Raw genomic sequence first — 13,008 nt, 5'->3', positions numbered from 1 at the left:
TAAGATCTCTACAGTATTAGCAACTATTGTATCATTTCTAACAACTGCCTGTAATGAATGAGATTCTGCTCAGCAGGGACAAAGATAAGAAATGTATCAACTAAATGTATCAATTTAGAACAGTTTACAGGGTCGGCGACCCCCCTCCTAGAGCTGCTTTAGAAGGTGAAAAATGACACGTTACACTTTAATATTAGAAAAACAGTGATACATAGAAATAGAAAATAAATGGAAAAAGTAATTATTTCTGGTGATCTATCTGAAAACAACTAGTTGTTTGAAGGTGAGCAACCCCTTTAAAGACAGACTTGATACAATAGTTGATGATATTCCACAAATACTGCTGAGAAATGGATCAACTAATTGTATCAACTAAATGGAGCAAATTGTAACAGTTCAGAATCTGCTCCTGGATCACTGAGCTGCCAGACTGAGACACCACAGACACGAACATGAAACTTCAACTTAAAATTTGGAAACACAGTAAAAAAAAATATAAGACGGAAAGCAATTGAAAAAAGTCTTTATTACTGGAGAACAAAAAACTCAACTAAAAGAAAGTGTTTGAAAGGTGAACAACCCTTTAAAATTTTCTGACAGCTGTGTGAGTAAGTCAGATTGTGATCCGTTCAAGTCAAGCAGAAAATCATAGGCCGATATGAAATACAAATGGACACATCTCTCTGATAATCCCTTGAAATGAGTGGCAGTTGTCAGTCCATGTGATCAGTTTGTCTTTTGACATGTGATCCATGCCAGTGTCGGATTGGGACACCAGGGGTCCGCCCAAAAACCTTAGACCAGGGGCCCACTCTCAGTACTAATATTCTTCATCTCCCCAATCAACCTCTATTGTGACAGATTAATGTATAGTATTAAATATGACCTGCTGCCCAAACAAGGTCTTCATAACTGCCTAGTAATACTTTGTCTCTCACCAGATGGGGATTCCTTCCACTCAGTGGATACAGTGCTGCTGGATTCCTCTAGCTCAGCTAAACTGCAGATAAAAGAAGAGCAGTCGGAAAGTTCCTCCCTCCCAAATGAGAATGAAGTGCTGGGAACCGACGGAGAGGGCTCCTGTCAGAGCGCTGGTAAGCCTATGTATTATTGGCTATAGTATGATATAAGAGAATGATAGTTGACGTGAGGTCACTTCCAGCTGACACAAGGTCACCCATTCCGATTAGAAGAAAAGAGGTTCCGCTTAAATATTGGGAAGGGGTTTGTTACAGTGAGAGCTGTGAAGATGTGGAATTGTCTCCCTGAATCAGTGGTACAGGCTGATACATTAGATAGGTATAAGAAGGGGTTGGATGGTGTTTAGCAAGTGAGGGAATACAGGGATATGGGAGATAGCTCATAGTACAAGTTGATCCAGGGACTGGTCCCATTGCCATTTTGGAGTCAGGAAGGAATTTTTTCCCCCTCTGAGGCAAATTGGAGAGGCTTCAAATGGGTTTTTGCCTTCCTCTGGATCAGCTGGCAGTTAGGCAGGTTATATATAGTATTAAAAGGTTGAACTTGATGGGCGTGTGTCTTTTTTCAACCTAACTTACCATGTTACTTTGTAGTTTAGCTTCAGTTGTAGGGTAAAGCCTCCTGGCATCACATAGGAGATGGTAAACACACACTCACACACTTAGGGGCATATTTATCAAGGGGCGAATTTCGAATTGAAAAAACTTCAAATTCAAAAAGACCAACAGAAATTAAGTCAAAGGTTTTTTTTGGTCAAATAGGTCAGTTTTCGATCGAATAGGTCCGTATTCAGCCGAATTCGAATTGTACGAAGGAATAGTGCATTCGATCAAATTCAATTCAAAGTTTTTCCCAAAAAAAACTTAGATTTTTCAAAGTCCACCGATTGACTCCAAGTAGGTTCTAGGAGGTTCCCCCATAAGCTAAAAAAACAATTTGGCAGGTTTTAGATGGCAAATGGTTCGAAGTCGAATTTTTTAAAGAGACAGTACATGATAAATTTCGATATTCAAATTTTTTTATTTTTTTCTAATCGAATTTGGACTATTCCCTAGTCGAAGTACACAAATAATAGCTCAAAATTCGACCTCGACCTTTGATAAATCTGCCCCTTACTCTCATGTATGAAATGTACACAATAAAAGCAGATTGATTCATCACATACCGGAGTGCGGGTCTGTTACTGAAGGACTGGATCTAAGTGCGGCCGGTTCTTTTAAATGTACCCAATAAATATGGATTTTTATTTTATATGCACCTATTTCTTGACTGTTGGATAATACAGCTATGTAAGGTTTTTGGTGAACTGAGTGTGTTAGATCTATTGACTGTGTGTGTGTCTATATAGATATATATATATATATAGATAGAGAGAGAGAGAGAGAGAGATATAGAGAGAGATATAGAGAGAGATATAGAGAGAGATATAGAGAGAGATATAGAGAGAGATATAGAGAGAGATATAGAGAGAGATATAGAGAGAGATATAGAGAGAGATATAGAGAGAGATATAGAGAGAGATATAGAGAGAGATAGAGAGAGAGATAGAGAGAGAGATAGAGAGAGAGATAGAGAGAGAGATAGAGAGAGAGATAGAGAGAGAGATAGAGAGAGAGATAGAGAGAGAGAGAGAGAGAGAGAGAGAGAGATAGAGAGAGAGATAGAGAGAGATAGAGAGAGAGATAGAGAGAGAGATAGATAGATAGATAGATAGATAGATAGATAGATAGATAGATAGATAGATATAGAGATATCTTCAACATAAGCACAATAAAAAGGGCTTTTAAAAGGGAAAGCAACCCGTTCTCTATAGTTGCACGAAGCGACATAGGCTTGAGTGCATTTCATTTTTGCTTTATTGCCTTTCCTTCCTTCACTTGAATATCATTTCTTTTAACAGCAGAGGAACCAGAGCGGAAAAGGAAAAAGGGTCCTGCCCCAAAGATGCTGGGGAATGAAGTTTGCAGTGTGTGTGGGGACAAGGCCTCGGGCTTCCATTACAACGTGCTGAGCTGTGAGGGCTGCAAGGGCTTTTTCCGGCGCAGCGTCATAAAGAGCGCCCAGTATAAGTGCAAGAACAACGGCAAGTGCCAGATGGACATGTACATGCGACGCAAGTGTCAGGAGTGCCGGCTTCGGAAGTGCAGGGAGGCAGGAATGCGAGAGCAGTGTAAGTCCTAGGGATTTGTCTCTGTCCAGCATCCAGTGCTCCAAAATTGTCTGTGGTAGACTTGTACATTAAAAATTGTTTGTTAAAGGATAAGTAAACCTTTAAAATAAATAAATGTAAACTGACGAGGGGGCTATTCTAAGTACTTTTGTATTTTACATTCATTATTTGTTCTCTTTTCATTCCAAGATACTAAGGCAGTGATCCCCAACCAGTAGCTTGTGAGTAACATGTTGCTGTCCAACCCCTAGGATTTTGATCTCGGGGTCCTCAAAGCAGGTGCTTATTTTTGAATTCCAAGCTTGAAAGCAAGTTTTAATTACATAAAAACTAAGTATAGAGCCAAGTAGAGCCTCTTGTAGGCTGCCAGTCCACATAGGGGCTACCAAATAGCCAATCGCAGCACTTATTTGGCACCCCAAGGGAGTTTTTCATGCTTGTGTTGCTCCCCAACTCTTTTTACATTTGAATGTTGCTCACGGGTAAAAAAAGGTTGGGGAGCTCTGTACTATGGGAAATATGCATTGTTAATATAAATGAATTTTGTTCATGCTGGTCATTTTCCCGCCTGTCTGACCACCAAGTAGTCAAGGAAGTTGTCAGGAGAAAGAAAGAGGCTGCTCTGATGTTCTTCTGCTTAGGAAAAAAAAATTCCTAAGCAGAGGAACATCAGAGCAGCCTCTTTTTTCTCCTGACAACTTCCTTGACTACTTGGTGGTCAGACTGGTCAGGAACTGACCAGCAGGTGGCGCTGTTGAAGCAAAATTCGTTCATATTAACAGTATGACTATGAAGATTTTCATTCATCTAGGTCATGGTATATCTAGTATAGGTAAACCTAAAAACAACTGGACTTGCTGAGTAATCATATTAACAGTACATGTTTCCCTTAGTATCTTGGAATGAAAAAAGAATAAATAATGAATGTACATTGCAATAGTGTTTACAATAGCCCCTTCGTCAATTTTAAATTCACTTAAAGTTTTACTTATCCTTTAACAAATGATAAAAAGAGTGTAGTCTTAATTTGCAAAATAGGGTTGGGATTGAGTTCATTATATGGCGGGGTGTAAATATCATGTATTAAGCTTTTTCCATCAACAGCAAAACGTTTTTAATAGAAATCCTTTGCCCTGTTTGTTTAATGGTACACAGGCCATCTGATGGCTATACCACATGTTCGGATGAGGCACATTTATCAAAGGTCGAATTTCGAATTCATGTGAGTTTTTAAAAACTCCCCTAAACTCCCATAAATTAGAAATTCGACCCATCAAAATTTGTTTGAAAAAAAATCAAATTTTTCAAACTCGGCTGAATTAAATCGACCCAAAAACTCTAATCGAATTCTAATCTAAATTGATTCAAATTTAAAAAAACTCGATTCGAGTTTTTCTCGAATGTCAGGAAGGCTGCAAACAACTCAAATTGATCCCTGGAAGCCTTCCATTGACTTGAACAGCAATTAGGCAGGTTTTAGGTTGCGAATAGTCAAATCCGAGTTCTTGAAGGGTCAGAGTATGATAAATCTTGAAAATTTCATTTGAATTTTTTTTTAAAAACTCAATTCGAATTTGAATAACTCCCTAGTCGAATTTGACAGTTTTGACCCTTGATAAATCTGCCCGTAAATGTTCACCTTGTCCATTCCTATACTCTTCTTTAGGTGTCCTTTCTGAAGAGCAGATTCGCAGCAAGAAGTTCCGGAAACAACAAGAGGAAGATGTAACTCGACCTTCATCTGCCTTGGTCCCTCCAAGCCCTTGCATGCTATCCCAAGAAGTCGTTCAGCTCACACCTCCGCAAGAAAAAATGATTCAGCAACTGGTATCTGCTCAACAGCAGTGCAACAAACGCTCTTTCAGTGATCAGCCCAAAGTAACGGTGTGTTCTCACGATACACTTAGGTTTTTATAACATCTAATCGATTTATAGGAACAAAAAAATTGATTTAATAATAGTAATTTATATTCCTTTTTTTCTGAACTGATTTTTTAAAGTTCTTTTTGTGTATGTTTTAAATTAAAGGGATATTGTCATGGAAAACATTTTTTTTTTTTCAAAATGAATCAGTTAATAGTGCTGCTCCAGCAGAATTCTGCACTGAAATCCATTTCTCAAAAGAGCAAACAGATTTTTTTATATTCAATTTTGAAATCTGACATGGGGCTAGACATTTTGTCAATTTCCCAGCTGCCCCTGGTCATGTGACTTGTGCCTGCACTTTAGGAGAGAAATGCTTTCTGGCAGGCTGCTGTTTTTCCTTCTCAATGTAACTGAATGTGTCTCCGTGGGACATGGGTTTTTACTATTGAGTGTTGTTCTTAGATCTACCAGGCAGCTGTTATCTTGTGTTAGGGAGCGGTTATCTGGTTACCTTCCCATTTTTCTTTTGTTTGGCTGCTGGGGGGAAAAGGGAGGGGGGTGATATCACTCCAACTTGCAGTACAGCAGTAAAGAGTGATTGAAGTTTATCAGAGCACAAGTCACATGACTTGGGGCAGCTGGGAAATTGACAATATGTCTAGCCCCATGTCAGATTTCAAAATTAAATATAAAAAAATCTGTTTGCTCTTTTGAGAAATGGATTTCAGTGCAGAATTCTGCTGGAGCAGCAATATTAATAATATTAATTCATTTTGAAAAAATTAATACTGATTCATTTTGAAAAATTTTTTTTTCCCATGACAGTATCCCTTTAATACGTATTATTCTTGTTTTTTTTTTTTTTTTTTTGCACAAAGCCATGGCCACCTGGAAGTGACCCAAACAGCAGAGAAGCTCGACAGCAGAGATTTGCTCACTTTACGGAGTTGGCGATCATTTCTGTGCAGGAGATTGTTGATTTTGCCAAACAAATACCTGGCTTCCTAGAACTGTCACGTGAGGATCAGATCGCTCTACTGAAGGCATCAACAATAGAGGTACTGTTTATTCTGTTGTACCTTCTTTGACTCGCTTATATTTAAAGGGGAACTATCGTGAAAATTAAAATGTAATATTAGCTTTATCTAAATACAATCTACATATTTTCTGAAATAATCAAGTTTATGTTCACTATTCCTCTCTCTCACTATTCCGCATCTGTTTCTCTTCATTCTCTCTTCATGCAGCAGTTGGGTGTCAGATATTAATTGACAGTTAGATCCAATATATCTTATTCCTAATAGATGTATAAGAGCTCACTCAAATAACTGATTCCAGTACAAACAAAAAAAATAATTGCCTTTTGCACAAATCCTGCATGTAGAGAGACACGATGTCTGGGGATTTTAATAGAGTGACCTCTAATACATCTTCTAGGCAAAAGGAGCCCCCCTATAAATTATATTGGATCTAACTGTCAATGAATATCTGACACACAACTGCTGAATGAAGACAGAATGAAGAGAAACCGATGCTGAGAGAGGAATAGTGAAGATAAATTTGATTATTTCAGAAACAATGCAGAATATTTAATTGATAATATTTAGAAAACGGATTATTTCAGTGTGCTGAAGCTTATATAAAGTTTTCATTTTCGCAATAGTTCCCCTTTAAAAGGGTAGTACACCTTATTGACAAAACTCTGGGTGATTGGGAGGGGCTTGTGCACTGGTAATATAATTATCTGCGTAAGGTCCTGGAGAAAGAGTGGCCTATCCTGTTTTAAGAGAATGGTTGAATATCTGTGTTTTGATTGCTCCTGCACGTTGCCACAATCAGAACATTTCGACTCTGCTCTCTCTCCATTTTAAAAGCAAATCTTTAATACTCTCTGGTTATCATTATAGAGAGTTTTATTTTATCTTACAGATTATGCTGCTGGAAACAGCGAGGCGTTACAATCATGAGACAGAATGTATAACCTTTCTCAAGGATTTCACATACAGCAAAGATGATTTCCACAGAGCAGGTGAGCGGGTTTGATACCTTTTCTTGCTTGATCTCCTCATTAGTCTATCTCCATAAGCCTTACTTGACTTTTACACAACTGCACGACTCCTGCCCACATGCTGAATTTTAATGTTTGCACATATTTCGGATATCGGCATCTCTGTACACAATGTCTTGCCTTTGTGTGCGCCCGTCATTGTCTATGTTCCTAATGGTGAAATGCAGAAATAGACACGAATTGAGACAATTGGCAAATGCCATCACACTCTGTTCTTCATTGTAAGCCTTGATTTATCATTTATTGCACCCTCTCCTTGCCAGACATCTGGTCAGCAGTCAAGGCATGAGCACTAAGAGCTGTCTTCCCATTGCCCATGCTCACACTGCACTTGCATGGTGTGTTCCATCAGATTCCATAAATCAGTTGCAGCAGCAATTTCTGCAAGGCTAAGCTGAATGCAGGTTTTCAAGTATTTTAAAGGAGAAGGAAAGGCTAAAACTAAGTAAGCTTTATCAGAAAGGTCTATATAAATACACCAGTAAACCCTCAAAGTAATGCTGCTCTGAGTCCTCTGTCAAATGAAACCCCACATTTCTTTCCTTCTATTGTGTACTCATGGGCTTCTGTATCAGACTTCCTTCTTTCAACTCTTTCAGAGCTAGGGCTTGAGCATGCTCAGTTTGCTTCCTCCCTGCTGTTATCTGAGCCCAGAGCTATTCAGAGCTAGGGCTTGAGCATGCTCAGTTTGCTTCCTCCCTGCTGTTATCTGAGCCCAGAGCTATAAGTGAGCAGGGAGAGACTCAGGCAGGAAGTGATGTCACACCAAGCTAACATGGCAGCTGCTATCCTAAACAAACAGATTCTAGAGCTGTTTACTCAGGTATGGTAAAGCATTCTGCAGAATACATATAGTATTATAGCTTGCGCTATTGTGGTTAATCTATTGGCAATAAACTGCTTTGGCAGCTTTCCTTCTCCCTTAATATCAGTTGGGGTACCAGGGGTATGGGCCACAGGTTTACCTTTTTTATATTGATATACAGCATTTGGAATATTTTAATCATATTGCATTTGCAAACTGTGAAAAGAACAAAGAAAACTGCCCAGAATTGAATATGAGATTAAATAATGCCGTAAACCAATGAAAACTGAATTTCTTAACTGGTCAAGTTTATCAGACGGGTAACTGTTGATCTTCAGCCTCACTGGATCTCTATAGTGCATCTATTTATTATCTTCTTCAACAGATGTTATAACAACTCCTGGTTCTGCATCTGACCCATTTTGTTTCTGTCATTAGGGTTGCAGGTGGAGTTCATCAACCCCATTTTTGAGTTCTCTCGCGGCATGAGGCAGATGCAGCTTGACGACGCAGAGTACGCCCTTCTGATCGCAATCAACATCTTCTCTGCCGACCGACCAAATGTTCAGAATCACCAGCTTGTAGAAAACCTGCAGCTGCCGTATGTGGAAGCCTTGCACTCCTACACCCGTATTAAACGACCTCAGGTAATCCAAGAACTGACCATTGATTCAAAAAACCGTGACACCAAATAATTTGACCTGTTCAAGGATAAGTAAACCTTTAAAGTAAGTGAATGTAAGATTGATATGGGTGTTATTCCAAGATATTAAAGGGGAAGTAAAGTCTAAAATAGAATAATGCTAGAAATGCTGTATTTTGTATACTAAACATAAATTTACTGCACCACAAGCCTAATCAAACAAATGATTTATGTTTTCAAAGTTGGCCACAGAGTGTCACCATCTTGTAACTTTGTTAAACATCTTTGCAAGACCAAGACACATGCTCAGTGTGGTCTGGGCTGCTTAGGGATCGTCATAAATTATCAAAACGGCACAAGTCAAATAATATCTGCCAGAAGCCGATACAGCAAGACTGATTAATAATCAGAATATACAGACTGCACTGGGTCCTGTGTTGTCATGTAATCCAATGTGGATTTTATAGTTTTTGTATTGTTTAATACAAACTTTCTCCAACTCTGCAGAACCAGTGGCTGCAGCAAAATAATCCTCCAAATAGAATCCCAGTTTATCTGTTTAAATCTGGCTCCATGATCTTTGTCCCTGCAGCTGGAGTTGGAAACAGCAAAGGGGATGTAAAGGCAAAAATAAAATCCAATACAAATCTCTACACAGTCACCGACTGCTCTACAGGGAAACGAACAAAGCTGCTTGAGTTTTGCATGGCTGGGAAGTAATGCGAGGGCTCCCCCTGCTGTTCATAAGTATGATTTTTTCCCTGTAGAGCAGTTAGGGACCATCTGACAATTCCTATCATCAGCAGTAAATGAAGGGAGAATTTCACTACATACAGTCAGGTTTCTTATAAAAACGGTACACATTCCTAAATTAAAGTATATTGGAGACAGGTTTCTTTTTCATTAATAAAAGTAAAAATGGGATTTTTTTTTTTTTTTTTGCTTTTACATGTCCTTTGAGGGATACATGTATTGTAAATATAAATTAATTTTGTTACAACAGCTCTATCTGCTGTCCAGTTTGCAACCAGTCTGACCACCAAGGAAGTTGTCAGGAGAGAGAAAGAGGCTGCTTTGATGTTCTTCTGCTTAGGAAAGATATGAGAAAGGTTTCTAAGGTTTTTCCTAAGTATATGCACATGTATCCCTTAATATCTTGAAATGAAAAATAAATAAATAATGAATGTAAATTACAAAAGTGCTTAGAATAGCACTCTCATCAATTTTACTTTTACTTATTTTAAAGGTTTACTTATCCTTTAAGATCAACATGGTGTCAGCACGCTTATCTCCTTGTTTGATATTTTTTCTCCTTCTGCAGGACCACCTGATGTTTCCTCGCATGTTGATGAAGCTGGTCAGCCTGCGGACGCTTAGTAGTGTGCACTCAGAGCAGGTTTTTGCTCTCCGCCTTCAGGATAAAAAACTGCCCCCATTACTTTCTGAAATCTGGGATGTTCACGAGTAACGGATAAACTGTTAATGGATCCCAAGATGAGCTTGCTCGGCCAGGAAAGTATCCGGTCAGCAGCCCAGTGGGGATGTTGTAGGTCTTACACCAGTGATAAAGAAGCAGAGATTTCTATGGATGATTTTTTCTCTTCAGCCGATGACTGGAGCAGCTTCACATTAACACTTGCGTGGCTGTGCTCTTTCCGGTCAGTAGGATAAAACCCGTGATAGGGTTAGACTATTGGCTACATTTCCATCGTGCAGAAGGTTAACATTACAGAAGTAGACAAGAGTTGGATTCATCCACCATCATCCCCAGTTGGTATGTTCAAAGGCATTGATGAATGACCATATTTCGTACAGAGTCCTGGCTACTGGAAGTGCAGTAGAATCACCTTGGATTTCTACCAACGAATTTGGTTTCTTGTGGCATGGACAAAATCTGATCAAGATCGTCTTCTAGAACAGCTGCTGCTTCCGTCATGTCTGCCTGGCGCCTTCCTTCAGCAGTGCTGTACAATGGCCTTCATGTGGCCTTGATCGACTAAACACTATTCAGGCTTTTGATTCTCCGCTTCCCTGTTTCTTCTTTCTTCCCAGATCTTGCACTTTGGTTTGTCCTTAAGATGCCCTTAAATTGTGGCCTCTCGCTCTCTTACTTTCATTTCTAGATGAATAGATTCTATTTTATTTGTAGTTTGGCACTTAAAGCAAGCGTTAGCAGAGGGTCTCTAATTTGGTAAAGACAATTAACAGATATCAGGTGAATGTATGTGTCTGCGTTTACACAAATTTATTCATCGTGCAGGTAAACACACTTCCTACTCTCAGTCTGGTAATGCACAAACCACTATTAGTAGCCAACTCCAGTACTGCTTCAGGCATGCCTGGTTCACTCTTCCACATACTCGTGATGTCAGAAATTCATGAATGGTTTTTATATTCTGTTCCCCCTCCCTTTCCTGGTTTAAAGGCGAAGTAAACCCCCTCCCAGTATTTAAAATAGAACTAAACCCATTGTGACTTAAAGGGATACTGTCGTGGGAAAACATTTTTTTTTCAAAACACATCAGTTAATAGTGCTGCTCCAGCAGAATTCTGCACTGAAATCCATTTTTAAAAAGAGATTTTGTTATATTTAATTTTGAAATCTGACATGGGGCTAGACATATTGTCAGTTTCCCAGCTGCCCAAAGTCATGTGACTTATGCTCTAATAAACTTCAGTCCCTCTTTACTGCTGTACTGCAAGTTGGAGTGATATCACCCCCTCCCTTTCCCCTCCCCCAGCAGCCTAACAACAGAACAATGGGAAGGTAACCAGATAGCAGCTCCCTAACAAAAGATAACAGCTGCCTGTTAGATATAAGAACAGCACTTTATAGGAAAAGCCAAGTCCCACTGAGACACATTCAGTTACATTAAGTAGGAGAAACAACAGCCTGCCAGAAAGTAGTTCCATCCTAAAATGCTGGCACAAGTCACATGACTGGGGCAGCTGGGAAACTGACAATATGCCTAGCCTAGGGTTGCCACCTGGCCGGTATTACTGGCCTGGCTGGTAAAAATGATGGTTGATCCCAATGTTATTAATAGGGAAAAAAGATTAATATATAGGAAGGCCAGTATTTTTTTCCAGAAAAGGTGGTAACCCCCTAGTCTAGCCTCATGTCAGATTTCAAAATCGAATTTAAAAAAAATCTGTTTGCTCTTTTGAGAAATGGATTTCAGTGCAGAATTCTGCTAGAGCAGCACTATTAAAAAAAAAAACAAAAAAAAAAACATGTTTTCCCGTGACAGTATCCCTTTAAGTCCTCCGCAGGGGCCTTTGGAACCACCAACGCCCACCAATCCCAACTGGGCCGCACTTTAATAATGACAGGCAGAGTAGTGCAGTGGGAAGTGGGGTTGCTATTTGGGAGCAAATCCGCCAAAAAGTTAAAAACCTATGTGGTGTCTAAGTTGACCATGCACCTAGGGGCAGATTTATCAAGGGTCAAATTTCGAAGTTAAAAATACTTTGAAATTCGACCGAGTTTTTTTTAAAGAGACAGTACTTTGATTATCAAACGGTCGAATATTCGAACGATTTTATTTCGAATCGAAGTGGTAGTATCCTATTCGATGGTCGAAGTATCCAAAAAAATTACTTAGAATTCCGAATTTTTTTACTTTGAAAATTCCCTCTAATTAAATCTGCCCCCTAAAGATATGAACAGATCTTTGTATGATTCTACCACCTGTGCACTGGGGCAAATCAGGCTGATCCAGTTATTGCTCCCCAGTAATGTAGGGCCTACAGAAATAATGGGGCGCCTGGGTCCGGATTTGTGGAAAGGCCACCAAGGCCCGGGCATAGGGCGGCAGGATTTTAGGGGGCGGCATGCTGCCCAACACACTCATACTGCTTCACAAACGCTGGGGATACGCAAGAGACAACGTTTTTTATATTTCCCAATCCCCTTTTCTCCGGTCCCGATGATTAGCGCAAATAAATAAATATGAGACGGTCTCCATCTACAGGCAGGTGGACTCGGCAACACGTTTTCATCCAACGTTTTTTTTTGGCGAGTGGGGGAAGAGAACTATTGTATGTCATACAAACCATAACTGTGCTTTTTACTGTTATATTTATATACAAAGAGAAAATATAGTTTCGAGAAATTTAATGTTTGGTTTTCTTCCCACCACTTCATGTCGGAAAGACTTTTGAGAACAGATTGTTAGAGACGAGTAGAACGAATGTCAATAACAATTCCTTTTTTCATGATTAATCTCTAAATTGGAGTCGAAGGAAAATGAAAGAAAGCCGTGCTGATACAGACCCGTGTGATTTGTCTCGGGATGGAATCCTGGGAAGGACACGGCATCAGATCAGGGTTTATATCCCACTAAATGTACCGTAAAAATAGAATGACCATTAGGTACGTACAGTATCAATATCTACAATAACATTTCTGTATGTGTCTATTACATGTGCACTGGTGTAACTACATATTACTGGGCCCCAAAACAAATCTTTTT

General features: G+C 39.3%; 1 protein-coding gene across 2 annotated transcripts in view; it reads left to right on the top strand.

The window, feature by feature from the left end:
* Positions 1 to 10,744, top strand: part of nr1h2.S (nuclear receptor subfamily 1 group H member 2 S homeolog) — a 29,829-nt gene extending 19,085 nt beyond the window's left edge. For both annotated transcript variants that reach the window (XM_018228271.2, XM_018228272.2), the window contains exons 4-10: positions 942 to 1,094; positions 2,882 to 3,151; positions 4,818 to 5,035; positions 5,896 to 6,075; positions 6,947 to 7,046; positions 8,329 to 8,537; positions 9,855 to 10,744. In XM_018228271.2, the coding sequence (XP_018083760.1) occupies positions 942 to 1,094; positions 2,882 to 3,151; positions 4,818 to 5,035; positions 5,896 to 6,075; positions 6,947 to 7,046; positions 8,329 to 8,537; positions 9,855 to 10,001 (1,277 nt within the window). In that variant the 3' untranslated portion in view covers positions 10,002 to 10,744. The remainder of the gene's footprint in view (positions 1 to 941; positions 1,095 to 2,881; positions 3,152 to 4,817; positions 5,036 to 5,895; positions 6,076 to 6,946; positions 7,047 to 8,328; positions 8,538 to 9,854) is intronic.
* Positions 10,745 to 13,008: the final 2,264 nt, after the last annotated feature.

This window comes from Xenopus laevis, chromosome 7S (genome assembly GCF_017654675.1).
Source record: "Xenopus laevis strain J_2021 chromosome 7S, Xenopus_laevis_v10.1, whole genome shotgun sequence".
In the NCBI taxonomy this organism is placed as follows: domain Eukaryota; kingdom Metazoa; phylum Chordata; class Amphibia; order Anura; family Pipidae; genus Xenopus; species Xenopus laevis.
This window is presented reverse-complemented; position numbering and strand designations above follow the sequence as displayed.